General features: G+C 43.3%; 1 protein-coding gene, 1 long non-coding RNA gene and 1 pseudogene across 2 annotated transcripts; 2 read left to right on the plus strand and 1 right to left on the minus strand.

Moving 5' to 3' along the window:
• Positions 1–3,678: 3,678 nt before the first annotated feature.
• LOC114203810 (lysozyme-like protein 6) lies at positions 3,679–7,447 on the plus strand. Its single transcript, XM_028097106.2, has 4 exons — positions 3,679–3,817; positions 4,729–4,887; positions 5,618–5,696; positions 7,378–7,447. Exons 1-4 carry the CDS (start codon positions 3,679–3,681, stop codon positions 7,445–7,447), a joined length of 447 nt encoding a protein of 148 aa, XP_027952907.1.
• A 2,004-nt stretch (positions 7,448–9,451) lies between these two features.
• LOC148163409 (RAD52 motif-containing protein 1-like) lies at positions 9,452–26,003 on the plus strand (annotated as a pseudogene).
• Positions 11,801–12,960, minus strand: LOC148163410 (uncharacterized). Its single transcript, XR_015769108.1, has 2 exons — positions 12,571–12,960; positions 11,801–12,026 (listed from the first exon to the last, which is right to left on the minus strand). It is a non-coding gene; the product is annotated as an uncharacterized LOC148163410 (long non-coding RNA).
• Positions 26,004–26,350: the final 347 nt, after the last annotated feature.

Genomic DNA, 26,350 nt, shown 5'->3' on the forward strand with positions numbered 1-26,350 from the left:
AGCAGGACCAGAGCAATCTGCCCTGCCCCACCCAGGGATCTTCATCATAGTTATCACCGGTCCTTCCAGACCCATCTGTACTTTCTGCAGGAAGCTTGAATGGGCCTCAGTTTGCATGGTTAAGACCAGAGTATTTCCAGGAGAATGATGACGTCCCAGAACCGGGATTTCAGAAGGCAGGCTGGTCCAGCACTCCCACCTTCTTTAGAACATGGGGAGCTGTGAACTGGGCAGGGTTAGAGTATAGCTCAAGTGGAAGGCCCTGGCCTTTCTGGGACCTGGGGTCAGAGGAGGCTAGGAGAGAGGTAAGCTTTGGAAGGGGAGGTGGGAATGCACCAGCCGGAAGGACTTTATTCCCCCATGGAAACCCCAAGAGGGGACTTCATGGGCAGAGATAGAACTCCCTGCTTCCCAAGGCTCAGTGACACCTGTCTCTGAAGGAGCCTGTGGAGTCAGGGTAGAGTAGGTTGCATGAGACATACTTATAATAAACAATTATTGGTGGCTTGTCCGAAATTCTAATGCAATCGGGCATCCTGTAAATTTATTTGCTAAATCTGGCAACTCTAGGGTAAGAGAGAGAAGCAAAAGAATGTTCACAAGCTCAGGCTGGTATGGAGTGAATCTTAGAAGATATCTGTGAGGTAACAAGGCCATCAGGGTTGCCATCTTGTCCAAGCAGAAGTCGCCTGACTCTGAAGCCCGTGGATGGAGGAACCCAGGCCTTTGCCCTTGGGAACATACACTTAGTTTAAGGGGAAAGATACACACACACACTAACGGACAGAAATAGCCCCATTCTTTGCTTTCATTGCATTGACAGTTTTGAAGAATAGAGGCCAGTTATTTTATAGATTTTCCCTCAGTTTGGCTTTGTCCAACATTTCCCTGGGATTAGATACAAGTTATGCATCTCTGGCCAGAATACTATACAAGCGGTATGTGTCCTTCTTAGGGTATCACATCTAGAAGCATATATTCTTTCTCTGTCTCTCACTGGTGGTGTTAATTTTGATTGCAGGTTCCAAAACCTGTCTGGTTTCTTTGCTGCATAGTTGCTGTTTTTCCCATGCAACTAATATAGGACCCGTGGGGAGACACTCTAAGAGCATGCGTAGATCCAGTTCTTCATCAAGCTTCCCACCACCTCAGATTTAGCATCCATTGATGATTCTTGCTCAAACCAATCTTTGATGGTAGCAGAATGATGATTTTCCAACTTCAGGACTACCTCCACATTTATCACTCACCCTTTTATTGTCAGGAAGAGTCCCCCCATCCCCCTTATGTGTCTATTTATTACTCCTAAGGATTCATGGATTCCTATCTCATTCAATAGATTATAATCTATCACTATCTTTATTTTGATGGTCAGATTGTCCCAGACTACCTTAGCATCCATTGTGCATTAGTTCTGGAGATATGACACCAAAAGCACAAGCAACAAAAGAAAAAATAGATACATCAGTCTTCATCAAAACGTAATTCTTTTGTTTCAAAGAACACCACCAAGAAAGTGAAAGGTAGCCCACAGAATGTGAGAAAATATTTGCAAATCATGTATCTGGTAAAGAACTTTTACAACTCGATAACAAAAAGACAACTAAAAAATGGGTAAAGGATCTGAATACTAGACATTTTCCCAAGGATCTACAGATGGCCAATGAGCACCTGCAAAATCACTAGCCACCAGGGAAATAGAAATCAAAACCACCACATGATACCACTTCACACCGATTAGGATTAAGATTAGAAGATTTTTGATCAGAAGGTGTTGGTGAGAATGTGAAAAAAATTGAACCTTCATATGCAGACACGGCTGATGGCACAGCCAAAATGTCTGGCAGTTCCTCCAAAGTTTAAGATTTATTTATTTATTTATTTATTTATTGGAGGGGTGGAGGGGTGGAGGGAGAGAGGATCTCAAGCAGACTCCCGGCTGAGCGTGGAGCCCAGCCCTGGGCTCCATCCCACGACCCTGAGATCATGACCTGAGCCAAAATCAAGAGTCGGATGCTCAACTGACTGAGCCACCCAGGCTCCCCAGTTCCTCCAAAGTTTCAACCTTAAGTTACTCTATGACTCAGCAATTCCACTCCTTGGTACATGCCCAAAGAAATGAAAACATTTGTCCACATGAAACTTTCACGTGAATGTTCATAGCACCGTCATTCATAATAGCCCCAAAGTAGAAACAACCCACACGTCTATAAAATGGTAAGTATAGAAACAGACTGTGGTCTATCCACACAATGGAATATTATTCAGCCATAATGAGATCCTGATACATGCTACATCATGAATAAATCTTGAAAACATTGTTAAGTGAAAGAAGCCAGACACAAAGGCCTCATAGTCTATGACTCTATTTATGTGAAATATCCAGAAGAGGCAAATATAGTCTATAGAGACAGAAAGTAGATTTGCGGCAGGAGGGAAGTGGCACAGGGAGTGACTGCTAACAGGTATGGGGTTTCTCCTTGGGCTGATGAAAATGTTTTACAATTGACTGTGGTGATAGTTGTAAAGCTCCGCAAACACACTAAAGAACTACTGAATTGTACACTTTAAGTGAAGTGATGGTATGGCATAGTGAATTGTGTATTGTGAATTTTATCTCAACAAAGCTGTTACCAAAAATAATGTTCCAGATTTGGCCAGTGGGTGCCCCTTGGAGCTGATTCTCTTGTCCCCTTGACACGCTCCGATCCATATTTTGAGTGTTGCCTTACTTTGCAGCACAAGATAATCCAGACTTACCTCATGCCCTTTCCTACTCCAGCGTAGGAATTAACCTTTCCCCCGGAAGTCCTGCTTCCTGTTTGGGGGAAATGCAAAATCAAGATCGTATTTCCTTTAATCATCATGACAGCCCTATTAAGTAGGTATTAGAGTATCTTCCTTTTACAAATAGGGCCCAGAGAGACCCAAGTAAATTGTTCAAGGTCACACAGCAGCCCTGTCTGAAAGTAGGCAATGTGAAGCCAGAGCCCTTGCTCCTCACTCCTCCCCCTGCACAGAGAGCGTGAAGGCGAAGGTTATTTCTTCAGTGAGGTCACTTTTACTTGCTTTATGATATGCACCTTTGCGTGGAAATGAAAGCGTAGAACCCATAAACAGCTTCCTAGGACTTGCACAAGGCAGGGTATGCCCTTGGGAAAAGTCATGTGTCGTGTATCTGGGGGTGTGGGGTTGGGGGGAGTTCGCCGTCCGGTGTCCTGGCCCTTCCTCTGCAAGCATATGCTAAAATCCACACACACAAACACCAGTGAAGTACAGTTCTCATTAACCTCCTTTGCCATCCCCTCCCCCCACACCGTACCCAAATACTGCCCACAGCTAGGTGCCCATTACAAGAGTGAGAGTAGCTAAAAGGAGTGAAGATCTATAGATGGAAGGGGATCAGCCTTGGTTTTTCAATGTTGACACCGGGCAATGTGTACATGAAGATTCATGATAGTCTTCTCTCTTATTTTGTAAATATTTAAAGGTTTCTGTAATAAACGAGTATACAATAATAAATAAGAGGAAAGAGAAATAGCCAGGTGGGCAGCTGTGTGTGAACGAGGACATATGGCTTCTCTCCCCAGATTCCTCAGGCGCTCAGAAAAGACCGGCGGCACATCTGGGAGAGCCTCAGAACCACGGACCCTCAATAGCACCTTCTCCCCTCGGAACATGACGGGGACACTACTCATGTCCTTGGTCAGCTGCCTCATTGCCATAAGTCAGGCCAGCCTCATCAATCGCTGTGACTTGGCCAGGGTGCTGCACAAGGAGGACTTGGATGGGTTTGAGGGCTACTCCCTCAATGACTGTGAGTGCTGCTTCACACACTCCCCCTCCCCCATTTCTCCTCCTCCTCTGGTCATGCCCTAGGTGGCCATCTTTCTCCCTGTCATTCATTTTTCAAAGCCAAGTTCAAAAAGGAGCCCTCCCCAAGAAGCCCTTCCCAACATTCCAGATTCAGTCCACAATTATTCGCTGAGCATTTATCATGTACCGGGAACTATTTTCGGTGCTGGGGATGGAGACATCAACAAAGCCCCTTCCTCCATAGTGTTCACATTCTAGGGGGAGAGGCAGACAAGACGCAAACACACAACTATATATGAAGTACTTCCAGTAGTGATAAAGGTTATGCAGAAGAAGAAAGCCGGGGCCGTGATAGGTGATGTTGTCCTAGAAGGGGAAGTCGAGGAAGTGACATTGAGTGGCACTGGTTACCCAGGGTCTGGGGAAGAGTGCTCCAGGCAGAGGGAGCAGAGAGTGCAAAGGCTTCATCCTCCTCCATGGTAGGAATAACTCCCTTTTGCCCAGAATTTGTGCACACCGGCCTTGTGCTGTCTTATTTCTCCTTTTATCTTGTTTTGTGGCTTTTTAAGGTAGGTATCTTCATTCTCCTACTATAGGCCCCTTGAAGGCAACATCTACATTTGACCCAGCTAAGTGTTCTGCACTTGGCTTTGCACAGTTCCTGACACACCGTAGGTGATCATTAAGTGCAGGAAGCATGGATGGACAGATAGGTGATGAGTGGTTGTACTGAGGGGAGGGTGGGTGGGACGAAGGGTGAGGGGAGAAGCACATGGGTGTTTCTAGCCCACTTGCCCCATCCAGCCTCTTAGGCCTTGTTCCTTTCTTCTGCTTCCTGATCTCCCTCTCTCCTCCATCCCACTTCTCCCTCAACTCGGCACCCTCTGAAAACCCTCTTCTCCCTGTTCAAAGGGCTGTGTCTGGCTTTGGTGGAAAGCAAATTCAACATATCAAAGGTAAATGAAAACGCAGACGGCAGCTTTGACTACGGAATCTTCCAGATCAACAGCCACTCCTGGTGCAATGATTACCAAAGTCACTCAGAGAACATCTGCCACGAGGACTGTCAAGGTCTGGCCAGGGCCCCAGGGTGGGAGAGGTGAGAGGGAGGACCAGGCTCTACTCACAGGACTTCTCTTCCCTCTCAAAGCCTGGGAATATCCCCAGAGGGAAAGCCCCAGGAGTCCATTTCACCCAGCTTTTCATGCAATGGAAATTATTTTGATGCCCATGTTACAGATGAGCAAACTGAGGCTCATAGAACCAGTGCTGAATGCCAGGCTGGTGGCCCTGAAGGCTCAGCTCTAACCATCTAACCACTAACTTTGGCTAATGATCTGATTAAAGGCCAAGTGCAAACTCCCCACCTCAAAGCCACTCCAGGAGGCTCCATAGGTCAATGACTTGGACCTTCTCCCCTTCCTTCATACTCTGATTAATATCCCTGGACTCTTCACCCGAAGAGCCTTTCTCATCAGCCAAGATTACCTGGGTCTCTGTGCTCCTGTTTTGACATTTCCTTTCCCTAGAAATCCTCAAATGTGGGCTGAACCACCATCTACCCTAGTTAGGAAGTAAGATGATAAACAGTCGTCCTGCCCCCCCTGCCCTCACCCCCAACACCCCCGACCGCCATTGTAGGGATGTCTAAATGGTCCTCTGGAAGGGAGGTCCTCTTGCTTAATCTGGAAGTACTCAGCCCCTGGGTGGTGCGTGCCAGCGCAGGGACAGCCCGTGTCTGCCTCAGTCTTTGGGATTGTCCTCTGTGTTCTCACAGGTACTCTCTCTCTCTCCCTTTCAGACCTACTGAGCCCCAATCTTCTCTCAACCATCAGCTGTGCAAAAAAGATTGTGTCCGGAGCAGGGGGGATGAAGAACTGGTGAGGAGGACACTGTGGGACTAAGTTAGTGGGCAGAGCCCCAGGAAGGATGTAGTGACAGAGAAAGGCACACTAGGCAAGGACTAGACCCTTTCATAGTCTAGAAAGATGTGGAAGAGTGGCAGGGCTTGGGACTCTGACTTACAAGACCTGGGATCTGGGTCTTTATTTGATGTATTAAAACTCTTTTGGGGGGCGCCTGGCTCAGTCAGTTAAGTGTCTGACTCCTGATTTTGGCTCAGGTCATGATCTCAGGGTTGTGGGATTGAGCCCTGCATCAGGCTACCCGCTCAGTGGGGAGTCTTCTTGGGATTCTCTCTCCCTCTCCCTCTGCTCCTCTCCTCATTCGTTCTTTCTCTCTCTCAAAAATAAATAAATCTTTTAAAAAATTTAAAAAAAGAAAATTCTTTTAGATGCGGTAACAGAGTAACTTGAGTTAGGTGAGGGAGGTGTATCCTGAGGGGACCAGGTGTCTCACTGAGCGGACACAGGTGCGGCTGGACTTCAGGAAGAGAGCGCAAGCAGAGCTGGAAACTGTCAGCAAGCTTTTCCTGGCAAGTTCCTGCTTCCTGGTGCATTTGTTTCACTACTTCCTTCATAGAGCAGCATTCTCTGCTCCACATTCCACAAGACTGACTAAGGCTGCCCCAAGTTGATGGGCTAATGTCCTAAGCGGCCACAGAGACTGCCCAGGCTCAGTCCCAGTCCAAGTGCCCGGGATAAAGAATCTGATTGGTTCAGCTTGGACCCAGTGTCCCTGCTTAGTTCAATCAGCTGGAGGCCTGGGAGGCCTGGGAGCAAGTGAGCTATACCATCACAGTTGCCACAGGGATCCCTCTCCCTGATTGGCAGCAACATTCTTTTTTATTTCTAAGATTTTATTTATTTATTTGAGAGTGAGAGAGCGAGCACACAAGCGGGGGGGAGAAGGAGAGAGAAGAAGACTCTCTGCCGAGCAGGGACTCTGATTTGGGGCTCGGTGTGGGACTCGATCCCAGGACCCTGGGATCATGACCTGAGCCGAAGGCAGACATTTAACCAACTAAGCCACCCAGGCATCCGTGGCAGCAACATTTTCTGTAAATGGTGTATAGCTTCTCAGCTGAGCAGATAACCCAAAGCTGTCAGCTTACCAGTGGTGGACATTGGGATGGTTACTTCACTCTTCTGAATTTCAAACCGGTTATCTACAGGATGTAGTGAGAGAGGAAGGCACACTAGGCAAGGACTAGACCTTTCTAGTCCTCTCTAGGCGTCTGTGAGGATGGAGGAGTCACGTGCCTTGCCTACTCTAGAAATACCAAGCAGAGGGGACACTGATGACTATTAGGGCTGACCCTTTCTGGAGGGAGAGTCAATAGTTGCGCCTGAGATTGATTGATTGATTATCTTTTTATTTACTTAGTAAATCTCAGCCTCGTAAAATGGTGATCTCCCACTTCAGAGGGAGATACGATTTGAAAATGTGGAAGCATACTGAATGGGGGAAGCGGACAAATACCAGAGATAAGGGAAATTTAAAGGAAGAATCAGAGGGGCCACAGGGGGACAGACCAGAAACCTAGGAATGAAGGAAGTTCTGAGCACTGCTCTGCCTAAGAGACTCACAAAGAGTTGGGCCATGTATGTGGAGAAGGAGCTTACTAAACGGTAAAGCAAGAACCAATCTTTCTCTCCGCAGGGTAGCGTGGAGGTTGCACTGTGCAGGCCGGCCCCTCTCCTACTGGATGACAGGATGCTTCTTGGGATGAGATGGGGGAAGGGCTGCTGTGGAGTCATTTCAGAGCTCCTCTTCTCATTCGGGAATCTTCATTTCCTCTTCCTCTTGCCTCCACTTTGTGTTATTTTCTTTCCTTCCCATTTACAAAGAAAACTGACCAGAGCCCCAGAAATAGATGGTTTTCTCAGGCTTCTTCCTTGCACCCATCTGGGCCTAGGCCTCTGGTTCCTGACTGTCATTGCAAACCAAGAAGACCACAGTGAAGAAGCTGTTATATTTTGGGAATTATTACAGCATTCCTTGTGCAAAGAATGTGTTGAGTTATTCATTTTTAATTCCAGATATATCTGAATACCTAATCTCGTAGGAGTGTGGTAGGTACTAGAAGAAGGAAAATAAACCATAACTATTGTTCCTGAGGTGTTCATAATCTACCCAGAGACATACACAATTAATGGGTACAATGAGTGGATACATACAATGAATACAATGGATAATGAAATGGGTAATAAAATCTACAACTTTTGGTTTGAAACAGCATCAGGATCCCAGTTATTCCTCCAAAGCCAACTATATTCAAAGTAAAAGAGAAAGTTCAGAGGTAGGTAATGGGTGGGGCTAAGGGTCTTGGATATCGCCGTGGAGAAAGTGGTGTTGGGGCCAATAGATGGTGCCAGGTGCCAATGATTTGGGTGGTTTCAGAGAATGGGCTAAAATCTAGATGTTAAAAAAAAAAGGCATCTCTGTTTGGGATCTGAAGGTGCTGATGTGGACAAAAACCCGCATAAGGACAATGCAAAACAGAAAAGGGGCCGTTGGAGAAATGTCCTGCACATAGCTACCATCAGCACTGTTTGACTAAACTGTCCCACTTGGGCCACGGATGTCCCTACTTCTGAGCCTTAACTTTTAGATCTCACGGACCACTAAAACGTCAAAAAAGCTAACACCGTATTAAGATTCCCAACTTTTTATTTTAATACCCAAGTAAGTATTAATCAAAACAACTATCGTAAAACAATTTTTAACATGAAAAATGAACGTCATTGGAGCGCCTGGGTGGCTCCGTTGGTTAAGTGTCTGCCTTGGGCTCAGTCATGATCTTGGGGGCTCCTGGGATCGAGTCTCCCATCAGGCTCCCTGCTCAGCAGGGAGTCTGCTTCTCCTTCTCCTTCTACCCCTTCCCCCAGCTTGTGCTCTCTCTCTTGCTTTCTCAAATAAAATATTTTAAAAATAAAAAATAAAAAATAAATTTAAAAAGAAAGAAAAATGAAGGTCATATTTGTAGCATAATAAAATGGAATAGATTTTGTTTTATGAAAAAAAATTTTAAACCCTGATTATATTATCCTTTTCTTGTTTTGCCAAGGACTGGTGAAAACTTCCTAACAGACCAGCACCAGTCTGAAGACCATTGTTTAGAAACCTCAAGAGATGTTTTGTAAGGTCCCTTCTGGCTCAGGCTTTCTAGAATTGAAATAAGGATCATTAGGACCTGTTTTCCCTCTTAGTGTGTTAGTCCTCAAAATAGCTGACTGGGTGCTTAGAACGGCCCTTTTGCAAGGGCGCCATGAACTCCAGTGTTGGTGCCCTACTTGGACTCACTCTGATTTTTTCCAAATTTGTACCTCCTTCTCACCCTGCCTGCCAAACTCCCACATCCTCTCATCCCAACAAGCACACTTAAGCAATTCACCAAAATTACGTAGGAAAATCAAGGAACACTTTTTAAGGATTTTGAAGCCGGCTGCTCTAAAGATATCCGTACCCTAGGATCCTGTAAGCTCAGCCTTTGGACTCTATCCTAAAAATACACTTAAAGAGAAGCACTAAACACGACTTCGAGGTGGTGGGGCTGCGGGAGGGGAAGTAGTCAGAGACCCGCCCAGAGTGGGAGGGGCCGGGAACAGCCCTCGCCCCACTCGCGCTGGGCTGGTCCCGCCCCTCGCACGAGCCCTTTTTTAAAAAGCGCGGGCGCGCCTTGCGCAGGCGCACTGGTACTTGAACTTAGCCGCGCATGCGCAGTGGTGGTAGGATGGCGGGATTGGTCTCGTTTGCGGTTCCCAACGGAAGCGACAAAACCTTGCTGGTGTGGGAGCTGAGTTCTGGGCCCACGGCCGAGGCTTTGCCTGTGAGCCGAGTCAGGGAGGGAGGGAGGGAGGAGAACGCCGTATGTCCCCCTCACACCCCCCGTGACTGGGAGCCCTGGAGTCTGGCCTTGGCATCTCACGCGCCTGGTAGTCTCCGCGGAGACGAATCTTATTTCTAGAGGGGACCTCAGCAGTCTTGTCAGCCCCAACAGATTTCTGAGAGGTAACTCTCAACAGCCTGCACATGTTGCCTTCTAATGCTTCTCGAATCTTAGGATGTCAGAGGGAGACCTGTTCATGAAATGAGAAGTGCTTGGGGTTGTATGTGCAGAAGCGTTTAGGGAATATAAGGGAACGGGCAGTTTTGGTTTCTGGACGTGAAATTTCATGCACTTACTTGGCGTGGGACCACCCCACAGCATTCTCTGTTCACAGTTTTCTCCCAGTTTGGCCTTCTGTATTCGGTCCGCGTCTTCCCAAACGCTGCAGTTGCCCGTCCTGGTTTCTATGCCATCATCAAGTTTTATTCAGCAAGGGATGCTCACAGAGCTCAAACGGCATGCCACGAGAAGCATCTTTTTCAGAATTCTCCAGTGAAGGTGGGTCCAAATAGGAAATTCCTAACTCCACTGGGACGGAGTGCTGAATTCCGTTATAATAGACTAGCATTTGTGCAGCACTCTGATTTACGGAATCCTTTCAGATGCATTGCTACATCGATCCTCCGGTCTCCCTGGGTTTTTGTTTGTTTTCTTTTTTTAGACGAAGAAACTCGAACTGTAGGTAGTTAAGTGACTTACTTAAGGTTCATGATAATAACTGGAAGCTAGAGATTCCAAACCCCAACTTACTGTTGTTAAATCCCGTGGCATTTTATCCTGCCCCTTAATTTAAGAAATCTTAACAGGAAGAGCCTTGCTTATATTTACTATTATGTGGATTTAAAATGACAAACTCTAGGGGCGCCTGGGTGGCTCAGTCGGTTGAGCATCTGCCTTCGCCTCAGGTCATGATCCCCATCTGGCTCCCTGCTCAGCGGGGAGTCTGCTTCTCCCTCTTCCTCTTCGCTCTTGTGCTCTCTATCTCTCATTCTCTCTCTCAAATAAATAAATAAAATCTTTAAAAAAATAAAATGACAAATTCTTTCATCTGTTGTATTTATAAAGGATGCTTCATCGTCATTATCATCATCAGTCTCAAACTGCCTATTCAGGACTCCCTTCAATTCCCAGGAAATGGTTAAAACATTCTTTAATGCACTACAGGAACTTTATTCCATACTAACCATGCTGTCCATTTTACTTTCCCAGAGCCCCAGAATTATATTTCTGTATGTGCCTCAGTTCAATCACCATTTCTTTATCAAGGACCATGTCATTTCCTCTGAATAAGTGAGTGAGACTTAGATTTCCAAACCTTTCACTTTGTAATTGTATGTCTTTATCAGCCTTCTCTAACTGGCTTCTTAATCTGGCTACTTCACACTGACGGGCCGCCTATTCTTTTTTTTATAAGATTTTATTTATTTCTTTGACAGAGAGAGAGAGTGTACAAGCAGGGGGAGCGGCAGGGAGAGGGAGAAGCAGGCTCCCCGCCGAGCAGAGAGCCCAACGTGGGGCTTGATCCCAGGACCCTGGGATCGTGACCCGAGCTGAAGGCAGATGCTTAATCGACTGAGCCACCCAGGCTCCCCACGTGGCTGCCTGTTCTTATCATATGCCTTTCTTTATTGATTTAACCTTGATTGAATCTGAGAACTCTGCTCAGATGTGACTCTAGGTATACTACCTACTTGTTCAACACCCTCTTCAATCTTGGCTTCACTCCCTGTGATTGAAATGATGACCTGTCAGACATTCTTTAGTTTGCAAACTATGGTCTGCCTGTTTCTAGCCTGTGAAAAGTTCACCTAGTCCCTCAGATATTATAGATTATGAAACAATTACTTTGTATCAGTTGTAAGAAATGAGGTTTTTGTCTCTCATTGGACATTAAGATCATTTCATAAATTTAGGTTTTGAGATTACTGAGAGTGATGAAGGAAATGTTCTACAAGTCAATATATAGTTGACAGGAGAGCGTATTCATATTAGATCTCTTTTCTTTATTTAACACAGAACCTTGGGTTGCTACCCCTGCTTTCCAAAATTGTTATCCAGTTTACTTATATGTTCTTTTCTACTTTGGCAACTACATATAGTTCCTGGTTGGGTTTGTTGTTGTTGTTGTTTGCCTTTTTAAATACAGGAAAAAGAATAATGTCTTAAATAAAATAAATCAAGGAAAGGCCTAAGGCATTTGAGAGAGTTTTTTTCAGTAGCATGAAGGAAAATGGTTGGCAGCAGGAACTGGCAAGCTTTCCCAAGGTGACAACTATTTCTCTGACGGAGAGGCTCGGGGCCCTTCTGAGGCTTCCTTCTTGTCCAGAACAGCTCCACTCTGCCTCGCCATTAGCCTCCCCTGCAGCACTCAACATTTACAAGTTCATCTTCATTTCTTCTTCCCAGCATGCAGCTTCAGCTGGAGAAAGTAATTTTATTTTCTTATCACTCGTTCTTTCATTTGTTCACTCAATCAACAACAGAATGTGCTCGGTTTTAGGAATGAGAAAAGAGTAAGAGATGGTTCCTTCAAGCACGTAAGGAGCTTATAAACTAGTGATAGAGGAAGATGCACGAACAAATCAATAAAGAATTAATAGTGCTGTGACTTCATTTGCATTATTTGAATCTTTATGAATATATTACCATACTACACCCTGCTTAGAGTTGAAGTAGACATTTAAGATAGAACATTTAGAAATTCACCATAGAGCGTAAGTTAGACTGGAAGTACTTGCATTCTCAAAGAAGCTTATTAATGCAAATGAACCTCTAGTTGTTTAGTTGCTTATAAAATTTATAGAGGTATGTATATTCCTTGTTCTAACAGGTTAGTAACTTGGGGAGGAGGGTGCTGCAGATTAAGGTCCTACCTCCGTGTCGTCCATCTTGTCTGCTCTGCAGGTCGTATTCTCAAACAGGAGCTACAGGATGGGAAAACAAAAACAATTTCCTTTGCTCACCTACATAATTTGCTTCTGGAGGGCTTCCTTAGTTGCTTTCATCATCACTCTCACCACGAGAGGTCAGGGAAATCTTCCAATTCAATCAGAAGCCCTGGAAATGATGCAGAAAAGGACCGTACCTTAAAAATAATGAATACCATTTATTTAGGGCTTACTATGAGCTCATTGCTTACAGTGATGTTTCCTTTTTAATCTTCACAGCCAGTCTCTGAAGTAGGTACTGATCAACCGCAGGTGTACCCAAAATAAGCCTCTGTGGCGGGTTGTGCTATTTTTCAGTCTCTCTCTTATGTCTTTAGGTTCGTCTTGGCACCAAACATAAAGCAGTTCAACATCAGGCCCTTGCCCTAAATAGCTCCCAGTGCCAAGAATTGGCAAATTATTATTTTGGTTTCAATGGATGGTCAGAAAGCATCATCAAGGTAAACTTTATAGATTTTCTTTGGCTAATCAGACTCATTTCAACATTGAAATCCTGGACTTCAGAGAGGAGAGAAGTGGGTGTGGGGAGAAGATGTGAGAGGCTTCTAAGTGGAAGGACCTGAGCATCGGCCTGCCACCTAGAATTAATAATACTTTCAATGACTTGGGTAGTGATGTCCATAATTTTCGCCAGTATTTGTAGGGTATAGATTAAAAAAAAACTAGTTTTCTGTATTTAATAATTCATTTGCAAGTCTTACTTGATTTTGAAGCTATAGGACCTCAACTGTTAGCTGGGTTTACTGGAGTTTAGTTTTTATTTCTAATAACAAAACATCTTGAAGTCTATGTTGAGATCCTAGGAAGGACCTTTAATTTAAAATCCTAACAGCTTCAGGATCTTTCTGACCTTGAAGAAAGAGAAAATAAAGATGCTATGGTACCACTTCAGAAGCAGAGCCTGAAATTCTTCTGTGCTTTAGAGGTGGTGCAGGAGTCCTGGAGTTGGCATGGCCGAGGAGCCTTTGGAGAAGCTGGAAGAAGGTCTGTTTACGGTGGGGGTGGGGGTGGAGTGGAGTGGAGGTAGAATCTCTCTTTCTTTCTGAAACTCATCTTTTCAGATATATCATCAAGCCCTCCCCTTGCTGAGCTACTAAAACCCTGGGCAGAGCTTTTCTACCGTACAATACAGATTTTTATCATACACAATACCTAAAAGAACTTAGCTTTAAAATTCTAAGACTGACTTTCTGCCAAGAAGTTTAGGAAGAGGGAAGTAATGTTTTTCCCATTTTTGGTTGAGAATCTGCCCTGTGCTAAAAAAAAAAAAGAAGAAGAAGAATTTGCCTTGTGCTAAGATAGTCCTTTAAATACAGATCTCTTGTAGCCTTCAATGATCCCAGCAAAATCATCATCTAAAGATTCAAATAAACTCTTGTGTAAATGTTCAGTCCTTTGCCTCCTATAAAGGGCTGGTGTGTAAAGAATCAAATATAGATTCCTAGAAAAGGTATTCCAATTGGTACTGGTTTTTCCCAGAGTCCGTAGCACTTAGGTTTAGGGTTTTAAGGCAGAGGCAGGGCTGTTAGCAAATGGAGGGGAGTAGGTTCCCATGGGTGATGCTCAGGAAAAGACCAAGTCATGTGTGCTACCACCAAATCTTTCTCACTCTGTGATTCCAGCCCTTGATGCCCAGGAGAATAGGCAGGGTCTGTAGGATTATAGTTTCAACTTGTCCATTTGAAATCTGTGAGTGATGTGAGATTTGTGCCACCTTCTTGGCTTGCATCTCCCTTCTGGTACTTCAGGAACTTCTGGGGTAGATCAGGGCAGTACAGTTGTGCCCGGCCAGGATATACCTACAGCAGAGCCATTCCACCAAGTGCTTGTGTTGTGCCTGCCCTTAGTTGCTAAGATAATGATCTAAGAATCATGGATGCACTTTCATATTTAAATATATAACATAAAAATCAGTTATCATTCAGCTAGGTATTTTAAATCCATTTGTTTTGGTTGAATTGAGGGCCATTATCAGTTCTGATGAAAAGGAAAACAACCCAGAAGCTTGCTATTCAGAAGGCTGTGTCAGATGCATTCCAGAAACTGTTGATTGTGGTTTTAGGTAAGACTTTCTTGATTGTCCTTTACTTCTTTCTTTCTTTTCTTTCTTTTTTTCTTTCTTTCTTTCTTTCTTTCTTTCTTTCTTTCTTTCTTTCTTTCTTTCTTTCTTTTTCTTTCTTTCTTTCTTTCTTTTTCTTTCTCTCTCTCTCTCTTTCTTTCTTTCTTTCTTTCTTTCTTTCTCTTTCTTTTCTTCTCTTTATTTCTCTCTTGATTTCTTTCTCTCTCTCTTTCTTATTGTCCTTAAACAACTTCAGTTTCCATGAGCAAATAAACTCATTTTGAGAAGTTAGTTGGATGAAAACACTTCACATTCTTTTATTCACCAAATACTTTCTAAGCAGCAGTCTCAAATTTGTTCTTCGTAGCATTTGTGAGGAAAAATGACAGTAAGTATTATTGTCCCCAGGGTATAGATATACAGTGACTTGCCTCCACATAGAAAGTGCTTGACCCAGTGTTTCTTGATTGCTTGCCCATAACACAAAGTAGTATAGTGATTATAAACTTTAGACATCTGTTGTTGAGTCCTAACTCTGTCTCTTAGATTTCTGATGCAATTTTAGGTTTTATAGTCAAATTTGAAGGTATTTAGTCTCTCTAAGCTGCAATTTCTTTATCTGCACGATAAGGTTAATAATTCAGCTTACCTCATGGGAGGTATAGTAAGAATAAATGAGATGATGAATATAAAAAGCTTAGAACTATCTCTGAAACGTGGTAAGCAGACAAAATATGTTAACATATCATTATTATTTTCCTGTTGGAGAATTTATTAGATTATGCTTTTGGAATCAACTCAGTTTCAGTTTTTGTTTCTGGCACTGACATATTGGGTGACCATGATTCTTATGTAATGATCAGCTACATTTTTGTGAACCTTGAAAGTGGCCATCCTACTGAATAATGTTGATTGTATTCCCTATGGAGTTCTACAGTGGTATGAATGTTACAGGCTGTGCTCAAAGGAATTTTTATTTTTTTGAAATATTCTTTTATTTTAAATAAAAGAGGGAGGCAGGGGAGGAGTAGAGGGAGAGGGAGAGAGAGAATCAATCCAGGCTCGAAGGAATATTATTTTATTTTATTTTATTTTATTTTATTTTATTTTATTTTATTTTATTTTATTTTATTTTATTTTATGTAAAAGAGGGAGGCAGAGGGAGACAGGGGAGGAGGAGAGGAAGAGGGAGAGAGAGAGAGAGACAGAATCTTAAGTACGCTCCACACCCAGCATGGTGCCCCATGCAGGGCTTGATCTCACAATGCTGAGATCATAACCTGAGCCGAAATCAAGAGTGGGACACTCAACCGACTGAGCTACCCAGGTGCCTTTTTTCTGGAAATTTTATAATTAGTAGAGAGTCCCCAAACAGTTGCTCCCCTCCCTCAGAACCTTGAGTCTTTTTTTCTTTTATTTTTTTATTGTTATGTTAATCACCATATATTACATCATTAGTTTTTGGTGCAGTGTTCCATGATTCATTGTTTGTGCATAACACCCATTGCTCCATGCAGAACGTGTCCTCCTCAATACCCATCACCAGGCTAACCCATCCCCCTACCCCCCTCCCCTCTAGAACCCTCAGTTTGTTTTTCAGAGTCCATCATCTCTCATGGTTCGTCTCCCCCTCTGACATACTCCCCTTTTCTTCCTCTCCTGTTATCTTCTTCTTTTTCTTTTTTCTTAAAATATGTTGCATAATTTGTTTCAGAAGTACAGAACTGTGATTCAACAGTCTTGCACAATTCACAGCGCTCACCGTAGCACATACCCTCCCCAATGTCTATCACCCAGCCACCCCATCCCTCCCACCCCCAACCACTCCAGTAACACTCAGTTTCTTTCCTGAGATTAAGAATTCCTCATATCAGTGAGGTCATGTGATACATGTCTTTCTCTGATTGACTTATTTCACTCAGCATAACACCCTCCAGTTCCATCCACGTCGTTGCAAATGGCAAGATCTCATTCCTTTTGATGGCTGCATAATATTCCATTGTGTATATATACCACTTCTTCTTTAGCCATTCATCTGTCGATGGGCATCTTGGCTCTTTCCACAGTTTGGCTATGGTGGACATTGCTGCTATAAACATTGGGGTACACGTACCCCTTCGGGTCCCTACATTTGTATCTTTGGGGTAAATACCCAGTAGTGCAATTGCTGGATCGAATGGTAGCTCTAATTTCAACTGTTTGAGGAACCTCCATACTGTTTTCCAGAGGGGTTGCACCAGCTTGCATTCCCACCAACAGTGTAGGAGGGTTCCCCTTTCTCCACATCCCCGCCAACATCTGTCGTTCCCTGACTTGTTAATTTTAGCCATTCTGACGGGTGTGAAGTGGTATCTCATTGAGGTTTTGATTTGGATTTCCCTGATGCCCAGCGATGTTGAGCACTTTTTCATGTGCCTGTTGGCCATTTGGATGTCTTCTTTGGAGAAATGTCTGTTCATGTCTTCTGCCCATTTCTTGATTGGATTATTTGTTCTTTGGGTGTTGAGTTTGATAAGTTCTTTATAGATTTTGGATACTAGGCCTTTATCTGATATGTCATTTGCAAATATTTTCTCCCATTCTGTTGGTTGTCTTTTGGTTTTGAGGACTGTTTCTTTTGCTGTGCAAAAGCTTTTTATCTTGATGAAATCCCAATAGTTCATTTTTGCCCTGGCTTCCCTTGCCGTTGGCGATGTTTCTAGGAAGAAGTTGCTGCGGCTGAGGTCGAAGAGGTTGCTGCCTGTGTTCTCCTTTAGGATTTGGATGGACTCCTGTCTCACGTTTAGGTCTTTCAACCATTTGGAGTCTATTTTTGTGTGTGGTGTAAGGAAATGGTCCAGTTTCATTCTTCTGCATGTGGCTGTCCAATTTTCCCAACACCATTTGTTGAAGAGACTGTCTTTTTGCCATTGGACATTCTTTCCTGCTTTGTCAAAGATTAGTTGACCATAGAGTTGAGGGTCCATTTCTGGGCTCTCGATTCTGTTCCATTGATCGATGTGTCTGTTTTTGTGCCAGTACCATACTGTCTTGATGATGACAGCTTTGTAATAGAGCTGGAAGTCCGGAATTGTGATGCCGCCAGCTTTGCTTTTCTTTTTCAGTATTCCTCTGGCTATTCTGGGTCTCTTCTGGTTCCAGACAAATTTTAGGATCATTTGTTCCATTTCTTTGAAAAAAGTGGATGGTATTTTGATGGGGATTGCATTGAATGTGTAGATTGCTCTAGGTAGCATTGACATCTTCACAATGTTGATTCTCCCAATCCATGAGCATGGAACGTTTTTCCATTTCTTTGTGTCTTCTTCAATTTCTTTCATGAGTATTTTATAGTTTTCTGAGTACAAATCCTTTGCCTCTTTGGTTCAATTTATTCCTAGGTATCTTATGGTTTTGGGTGCAATTGTGAATGGGATAGACTCCTTGATTTGTCTCTCTTCTGTCTTGTTGGTGTATAGGAATGCCACTGATTTCTGTGCATTGATTTTATATCCTGCTACTTTACTGAATTCCTGTATGAGTTCTAGCAGTTTCGGGGTGGAGTCTTTTGGGTTTTCTACATACAGTATCATATCATCTGCAAAGACTGAGAGTTTGACTTCCTCTTTGCCGATTTGGATGCCTTTGATTTCTTTTTGTTGTCTCATTGCTGTGGCTAGGACTTCTAATACTATGTTGAATAGCAGTGGTGAGAGTGGACATCCCTGCCGCGTTCCTGACCTTAGGGGAAAAGCTCTCAGCCTTTCCCCATTGAGAATGATATTCGCTGTAGGTTTTTCATAGATGGCTTTTATGATATTGAGGTATGTACCCTCTATCCCTATACTCTGAAGAGTTTTGATCAAGAAAGGATGCTGTACTTTGTCAAATGCTTTTTCTGCATCTCTTGAGAGGATCATATGATTCTTGTTCGTTCTTTTGTTAATGTATTGTATCACGTTGATTGATTTGTGGATGTTGAACCAGCCTCGCAGCCCAGGAATAAATCCCACTTGGTCGTGGTGAATAATCCTTTTAATGTACTGTTGGATCCTATTGGCTAGTATTTTGGTGAGAATTTTTGCATCCATGTTCATCAAGGATATTGGTCTGTAATTCTCTTTTTTGATGGGGTCTTTGGTTTTGGGATCAAGGTAATGCTGGCCTCATAAAATGAGTTTGGAAGTTTCCCTTCCATTTCTATTTTTTGGAACAGTTTCAGGAGAATAGGTATTAATTCTTCTTGAAATGTCTGATAGAATTCCCCTGGGAAGCCATCTGGCCCTGGGCTTTTGTTTCTTGGGAGATTTTTGATGACTGTTTCAATTTCCTTAGTGGTTATAGGAATGTTCAGGTTTTCTATTTCTTCCTGGTTCAATTTTGGTAGTCGATACATCTCTAGGAATGCACCCATTTCTTCCAGGTTATCTAATTTGCTGGCATAGAGTTGCTCATAATATGTTCTTATAATTGTTTGTATTTCTTTGGTGTTGGTTGTGATCTCTCCTCTTTCATTCATGATTTTGTTGATTTGGGTCATTTCTCTTTTCTTTTGGATCAGTCTGGCCAGGGGTTTATCAATCTTGTTAATTCTTTCAAAGAACCAGCTCCTAGTTTCGTGGATCTGTTCTACTGTTCTTTTGGTTTCTAGTTCATTGATTTCCGCTCTGATCTTTATGATTTCTCTTCTCCTGCTGGGTTTAGGCTTTATTTGCTATTCTTTCTCCAGCTCCTTTAGGTGTAGGGTTAGGTTGTGTATTTGAGACCTTTCTTGTTTCTTGAGAAAGGCTTGTATTGCTATATACTTTCCTCTCAGGACTGCCTTTGCTGTATCCCAAAGATTTTGAACAGTTGTGTTTTCATTTTCATTGGTTTCCATGAATTTTTTTAATTCTTCTTTAATTTCTTGGTTGACCCATTCATTCTTTAGTAGGATGCTCTTTAGCCTCCATGTATTTGAGTTCTTTCCGACTTTCCTCTTGTGATTGAGTTCTCGTTTCAAAGCATTGTGGTCTGAAAATATGCAGGGAATGATCCCAATCTTTTGGTACCTATTGAGACCTGATTTGTGACCTAGGATGTGATCAATTCTGGAGAATGTTCCATGGGCACTAGAGAAGAATGTGTATTCCTTTGCTTTGGGATGGAATGTTCTGAATACGTCTGTGAAGCCCATTTGGTCCAGTGTGTCATTTAAAGTCTTTATTTCCTTGTTGATCTTTTGCTTAGAGGATCTGTCCATTTCAGTCAGGGGGGTGTTAAAGTCCCCCACTATTATTGTATTGTTGTCAATGTGTTTCCTTGCTTTTGTTATTAATTGCCTTATATAATTGGCTGCTCCCATGTTCGGGGCATAGATATTTACAATTGTTAGATCTTCTTGTTGGATAGACCCTTTAAGTAGGATATAGTGTCCTTCCTCATCTCTTATTACAGTCTTTGTTTTAAAATCTAGTTTGTCTGATATAAGGATTGCCACCCCAGCTTTCTTTTGGTGTCCATTAGCATGGTAAATGGTTTTCCACCCCCTCACTTTCAACCTGGGGGTGTCTTTGGGTCTAAAATGAGTCTCTTGCAGACAGCATATGGATGGGTCTTGTTTTTTAATCCAATCTGATAGCCTGTGTCTTTTGATTGGGGCATTTAGCCCATTTACATTCAGGGTAACTATTGAAAGGTATGAATTTAGTGCCATTGTATTACCTGTAAGGTGACTGTTAACTGTCTGTTGTCTGTGTTCGTTTCTGCTCTTTGCTGCTTTTAGGTTCTCTCTTTGCTTAGAGGACCCCTCTCAGTATTTCTTGGAGGGCTGGTTTCGTGTTTGCAAATTCCTTTAGTTTTTGTTTGTTCTGGAAGCTTTTTATCTCTCCTTCTATTTTCAATGATAGCCTAGCTGGATATAGTATTCTTGGCTGCATATTTTTCTCGTTTAGTGCTCTGAAGATATCTTGCCAGTCCTTTCTGGCCTGCCAGGTCTCTGTGGATAGGTCTGTTGCCAATCTAATGTTTCTACCATGGTAGGTTACATATCTCTTCTCCCGAGCTGCTTTCAGGATTTTCTCTTTGTCTTTGAGACTCGTAAGTTTTACTATTAGATGTCGGGGTGTTGACCTATTATTATTGATTTTGAGAGGGGTTCTCTGTGCCTCCTGGATTTTAATGCCTGTTTCCTTCCTCACATTAGGGAAGTTCTCTGCTATAATTTGCTCCAATATACCTTCTGCCCCCCTCTCTCTCTCTTCTTCTTCTGGGATCCCAATTATTCTAATGTTGTTTCGTCTTATCATATCACTTATCTCTCGAATTCTGCCCTCGTGATCCTGTAGTTGTTTCTCTCTCTTTTTCTCAGCCTCTTTATTTTCCATCATTTAGTCTTCTATATCGCTGATTCTCTCTTCTGCCTCATTTATCCTAGCATGTAGTGCCCCCATTTTTGATTGCACCTCATCAATAGCCTTTTTGATTTCGATTTGGTTAGATTTTAGTTCTTTTATTTCTCCAGAAAGGGTTTCTCTAATAACTTCCACGCTTTTTTCAAGCCCAGCTAGTATCTTTAAAGTCATGATTCTGAACTCTAGGTCCGACATCGTACTAATGTCCGTATTGAGTAGGTCCCTGGCTGACGGTACTACCTCTTGTTCTTTTTGCTGAGGTGATTTCTTTCGTCTTGTCATTTTGTCCAGAGGAGAATAGATGAATGAGAGAACAAAAGGCTAACAGGTTTACAACGTCCCCAGCAAATATACTGTATACAAATCAGAAAAGACCTGAAACCAGGGGAAAAGAAAGGGAAAGAAAGAAAAAAGAAAGAGAAAAAGAAAAAAAAAGATAAAATCAAAAACAAAACAATTCAAAAAAGGAGAATATGATCAAATATGATCAGGCTAGTGCATAGATCAGTGCCACACACTAGATTTTGGGCGTATTTTGGTCTGGTAGAAAAAAGTGCCTCCTAAAATTTTAAAGGAAGAAAGACATATATGTACAAAATAAGGGTTGATACAATGAAGGGATGGAAGATGACTGTAAAGATGAAAATTATAAAAGATTTTATAAAAGGACTTGATAAGATAAGTTGTTTGAAAAAAGAAGAATTAAGGAAAAAAAAGAAAAAAAAAAGGAAAAAGGGAGAGAATGTGATCAGGCAGGAGACTAGGACAAAGCCATACACTAGTGATTTAGGGTATATTTTGATCTGTTAGAAGAAACTGTACCTCAAAATTTTAAAGAGAGAACAACTTATATATATATGCCAAAAATAAGGGTAACTACTATGAAGGGATAAAATATGACTCTAAAAATGAAAAATAAAAAATGTTTTTTTTTTTTTAAAAAAAGGGATTTATAAGATGTTGGTTGAAAAAGGGAAAAAGAAAAATAAAAAAAAACAGTCAACAAAAATTAACTTTGATGAAATAATGAATCATGGTAAAAAAAAAAAAAAAGCCATGAATCTATGTGCAGTATTCCCCTAGCGCTGGAGTTCTCCTATTCTCCTTGATCGATCAACTTGGTCTTGGCTTGCTGGCTGTTTGTGCTGATCTTCTCGGGGAGGGGCCTGTTGCTGTGGTTTCCAAATGTCTTTGCCGGAGGCGGAATTGCCCCGTCCTTCTCAGTCCGGGCTAAGGAAGCTGCTGCGGTTTGCTCTCAGGAGCTTTTGTTCCCTGCAAGCTCTCGGTACAGCTTTGGAGGACCAGGGCAGAAATGGTGGCCTCCCAATCTCCACTCGGAGGAGCTGAGAACTCGGGGCCCCGCTCCTCAGTGTGCCCCCAGAGAAAAGCAGTCACTTCCGTGTCCCCGGTCTCCGGCCGCACTCCGTGCTCACCCGGCCTGTGATCGAGCGTTGCTATCTCTGGCACCCGACCCCGCTCGGAGTCTCCAAACCCAGCAGATCCCTGCAGTGCGTTCCCGCACCGCTCCTCCCCGGGAAGGAAGGGGAGTCTCCCCGGATCTGCTGCTTGTTGGGTCCCTGCTGGGGGAGCCGTGCCCCGACTGGGCCGCAGATCACAGTTTATGGCAACCCTGAGCTGAGAGCCCGCGACTCTGCTCCGTATCTGCAGCCGGCTTCCCTGTTCTGATACCTGGGAGCTCTGGTGCACTCAGGCACCCCCGGTCTCTCTGTGACCCCAAGGGTCCTGAGACCACACTGTCCCGGGAGGATTCCACCCCCCGCTTAGCCACTGCAGCGACGTCCCTCCGCCGAGCCAACTTCTAAAAGGTCCGATTTTGTGCTCCGCGGCTCTATCACTTGCCAGAAGCGGCCGGCGGAGTCCCCTCCCCCGCCGTCTATCCTCCCGAATATCGCCTCGGATTCACTTCTCCGCACGCCCTACCTTCCAGTAAGTGGTCGCTTCTCTGTTCAGAGAGTTGTTGCTACTCTCCTGTTCGATCTCCTGTTGAGTTCGTAGGTGTTCAGAATGGTTTGATCCCTATTCAGCTGAATTCCTGAGACCAGACGAAATCTAGGTCTCCTACTCCTCCGCCATCTTGCTCCGCCTCCAGAACCTTGAGTCTTAAAGACTAAGAAATCCTAGCTAAGTTTCCCAGAGGCCTTATTTGCTTTAAGAGTTGACCCTGGATTGATCTCAGGTTTCCAGCCTGGGCAAGTCTTCCCGTGAAGACTGACTTCCCTGGTCATCAGGTAGACTCTCCATTAGCTGTCAATTCTGAATGACAACCTTTAAGAACCAAACTAAGCGTTTGGGTTGTTGACCTCTCCATAATATGCCATGGTAGCCCTTGTACACATTCAAAATTCCTTAGACTAAAAAGTCTTGTAGCTCTAGTTTGCCTTAAGGTAAATTGTATTGTCTCTAAGTTACACGGGCCTGTTTCTGCCAATAAAGTGTTCAAATGCATGCCCTGCCCACCCCCTTCCAAAGCATTGTTCATTGTATCTGGTGGGATTTTGGTTCCCAGGGAGTAGATACTTGCCTTGTTTCTAATGTGAAGTATCAGCCATAGTCCAGTGGTCTCTATTCCAGGTTTGAACTCAAATTTACCCCTACCTAATGTCTTACTGTTCAATCATACTATGATTGAACATTTTTGCTTCCACAGTTTTAACTTCCTATGTCATTATTCCTTAGTTCCTATCTCTGAGATCATAAAGTTTTTTTAACCACATGGTTGATAACTTCATATATATTTTTTCACAAATAGTTATGATAGTGATGGCTGGGTGGCTTAGTCAGTTAAGCGTCTGCCTTCCGCTCAGGTCATGATCCCAGGGTCCTGGGATGAAGCCCTATGTCGGACTGCCTTGCTCAGTGGGGAGTCTGCTTCTCCCTCTCCCTCTGCCCCTCCCCCCTGCTCATGTTCTTTCTCTCAAATAAATAAATAAAATCTTTTTAAAAAATAGTCATGATAAAAACTGAAGCTTGAGATGAGAAAACTTCTGGGAAAATGCTTTTATTTTCTGCTTTTAGAAATCAAAAGAATGTCTCTGGGGCATCTGAGTGGCTCATTTGGTTAAGGTCTGCTTTCGGCTCAGGTCATGATCCCAGGGTCCTGGGATTGAGCCCCTCATCAGGCTCCCTACTCAGCAGGTTGCTTGCTTCTCCCTCACCCTCTCCTGTTCCCCCTGCTTGTGCACTCTCTCTCTCGAATAAATAAATAAAATAGTTTTTAAAAAATCAAAAGAATGTCTAATTACTGGGTGCTATCCCAGTTATATACAGCAAGTTTTAGAACAAGAAAAATTTTGATATGCTACTTGTTAACTTTATTTCAGAAAGTGGTAAAATAGCTGTGGAATATAGACCCTGTGAAGAGATTACAGATGCCAGAACCGAAGAGGAGCTACAGGATTTAATTCAAGTATGTGGAGATTAGAGCTCGAGGGTTCCACAGCCAGTGTAGCCATAATTTAAAGCAACCGGCAGGATTTGGAAGACTTTGGCACGTACAGTTCGCTCTATCATCCTTTGGGAAATGTAAAACTCTGAAACTGCTTTTGAGTGCAGAGAGTTTCTGGGGCTTTTCCTGAAGTCCTGGCCCTTGGCTCTGACCCCTTATTTAAAATTTGGAGAGCAAATTGCATCAGAATACTCCCACTGTTGTGGACATAGGAGAGGACACAGCCTTTTAGAGCTCCCCTCAAACAGAATCTCAGGGATTTGGGAACAGAGTAACTCTGACCTTAAGTGAGATTATGCTACAGTGTTTGAAAACCATTAGGCCTTTCAAATAAGGTGTATTACCCAGATGTCAGCATCTCATACATATCTTGTATGAAATATTTTACTGAAGAACTTTTCTGTAAATCACTTCTATCAATGCCCTGAATTAGGGATTAAGTTGCCAAAGTAATTTCTAAAAGAAGATATTAACGTACTGCATATAGAATGTTTAAAAAAAAAAGAGGAGAAAAGAATGTGTTTCGTGTCATTGAAAACTGAATTTGGGGCTGGATTTCTGATGATTTAACTCACTCCAAAGTTGCAAAGTTTGTTTGTTTTGAAGGGAAGAGTGGAGAAAGGAAAGATGGTTACTTTCTGAAAAAGTATTTGAAGGGTTTTTTTGTGCAAAATAGTTATTTTAATTCAATTTAAATCAAGCCAGTCAAGGGAACTTCAGACTTACCCAAGTTTACACTTTAAGAAGTCTAGCTTTCTGTGAAATGTGAGAGAAAGAGATTCTGTATTGATTCTAAGGATTTCAGAAACCTGATTGTAACAACAGATCCATTCCTAAATAAGGCCAGTCTTGGAATCAGTTCCGTTTAAAAACCATTACTATGTGCTAGACGCTGGGAATAAGATAAAACCCTTCTCTCTTACAGTTTGCGTGCTAGAGCTTGTGCAAGACCATAAACAAGGACTCAAATAAAACAGATCGTAAAAAGGGCTGTGAAGGATGTAAACTGGGTGCTAGTTACACTCTTTCAAGAAAATTGTTTAGCATGCTAACTTGAACATCCTAAGTGCCTTCTTCATGTGAACAAACAGGGTCAGACCTCTGAAAAGCGGTGTTGTTACTTCTTCTAGACTGACGGCTGTGTTGAGTCAAGGTGGAATGGGGCAAGTTTTCCCATACCAGTGTAAATAGAGGGCTATTCTTTTGGTTTCAGACCCTCATTCCCAGAATGAAATGCTCAACTGCCCCCCCAACCCCCACCCCAAAACCCCTCCTACAGAAATTTTGGAGCCATCACTGGTTCAGGGGTAGCCACCCTCCTCCTAACAGAGTGGCGACTTAATACTCAGACATGCATATTGAGAATTTAGAGGAAATGGCAACATTTTAGAATAACTATCTGTAAAATGTGTTCCCTTCCCCACTGCCCTGACTGATGCTTATTCTGCAGGTCAGCTACTTTTCTTGGAAGAAGGATGGGCAAGGGGAGGGAGAGTGTCTCTCGGATTTAAGCTTTGAAGAGGCCGAGTTCAATCCGTCAGAATTGGACTAGCATTTTTTAATTTCCGGGGACGCCAGGTCCTGCGGTGTCTCTGGGAAACTGCAACTCCCCCCTCCCACCTCAGAGCCGCTGGAGTCTGGGGCCATCCTGCCTCGCTGTGAGCAGCAGGAGGTGATTGTGCCCTTTGTAGGGGGAAGGGAGGCTTGGGTCCCGGTGATTCTGGAAAAAGGGCTTGCTCCGAGGGGCACGGTGCCCGTCTGTGCCCAGCTAATAAAGGTTTCATAAATAAAGGGTGGGAAGTAGGCAGGGGAGGGGCGCGCAGTTGCTAACGGTGCGCGCATCACGGCGCTGCCATAAAGGTTCGGCTTCCACTCGCCCGCGGCGGGAGATCCCTGAGG

Source organism: Eumetopias jubatus, unplaced genomic scaffold, assembly GCF_037043125.1.
Source record: "Eumetopias jubatus isolate StellerSeaLion01/CBP00866 unplaced genomic scaffold, mEumJub1_p1.0 scaffold_10, whole genome shotgun sequence".
Classification (NCBI taxonomy): Eukaryota; Metazoa; Chordata; class Mammalia; order Carnivora; family Otariidae; genus Eumetopias; species Eumetopias jubatus.

Excerpts from the sequence above, each read along its gene's own strand:
- LOC114203810 (XM_028097106.2), top strand. The coding sequence starts at position 3,679 with ATGACGGGGACACTACTCATGTCCTTGGTCAGCTGCCTCATTGCCATA. Across the intron at positions 3,818-4,728 it reads GGGCTACTCCCTCAATGACT|GGCTGTGTCTGGCTTTGGTG; the intron begins GTGAGTGCTGCT and ends CCCTGTTCAAAG. Across the intron at positions 5,697-7,377 it reads GCAGGGGGGATGAAGAACTG|GGTAGCGTGGAGGTTGCACT; the intron begins GTGAGGAGGACA and ends TTCTCTCCGCAG.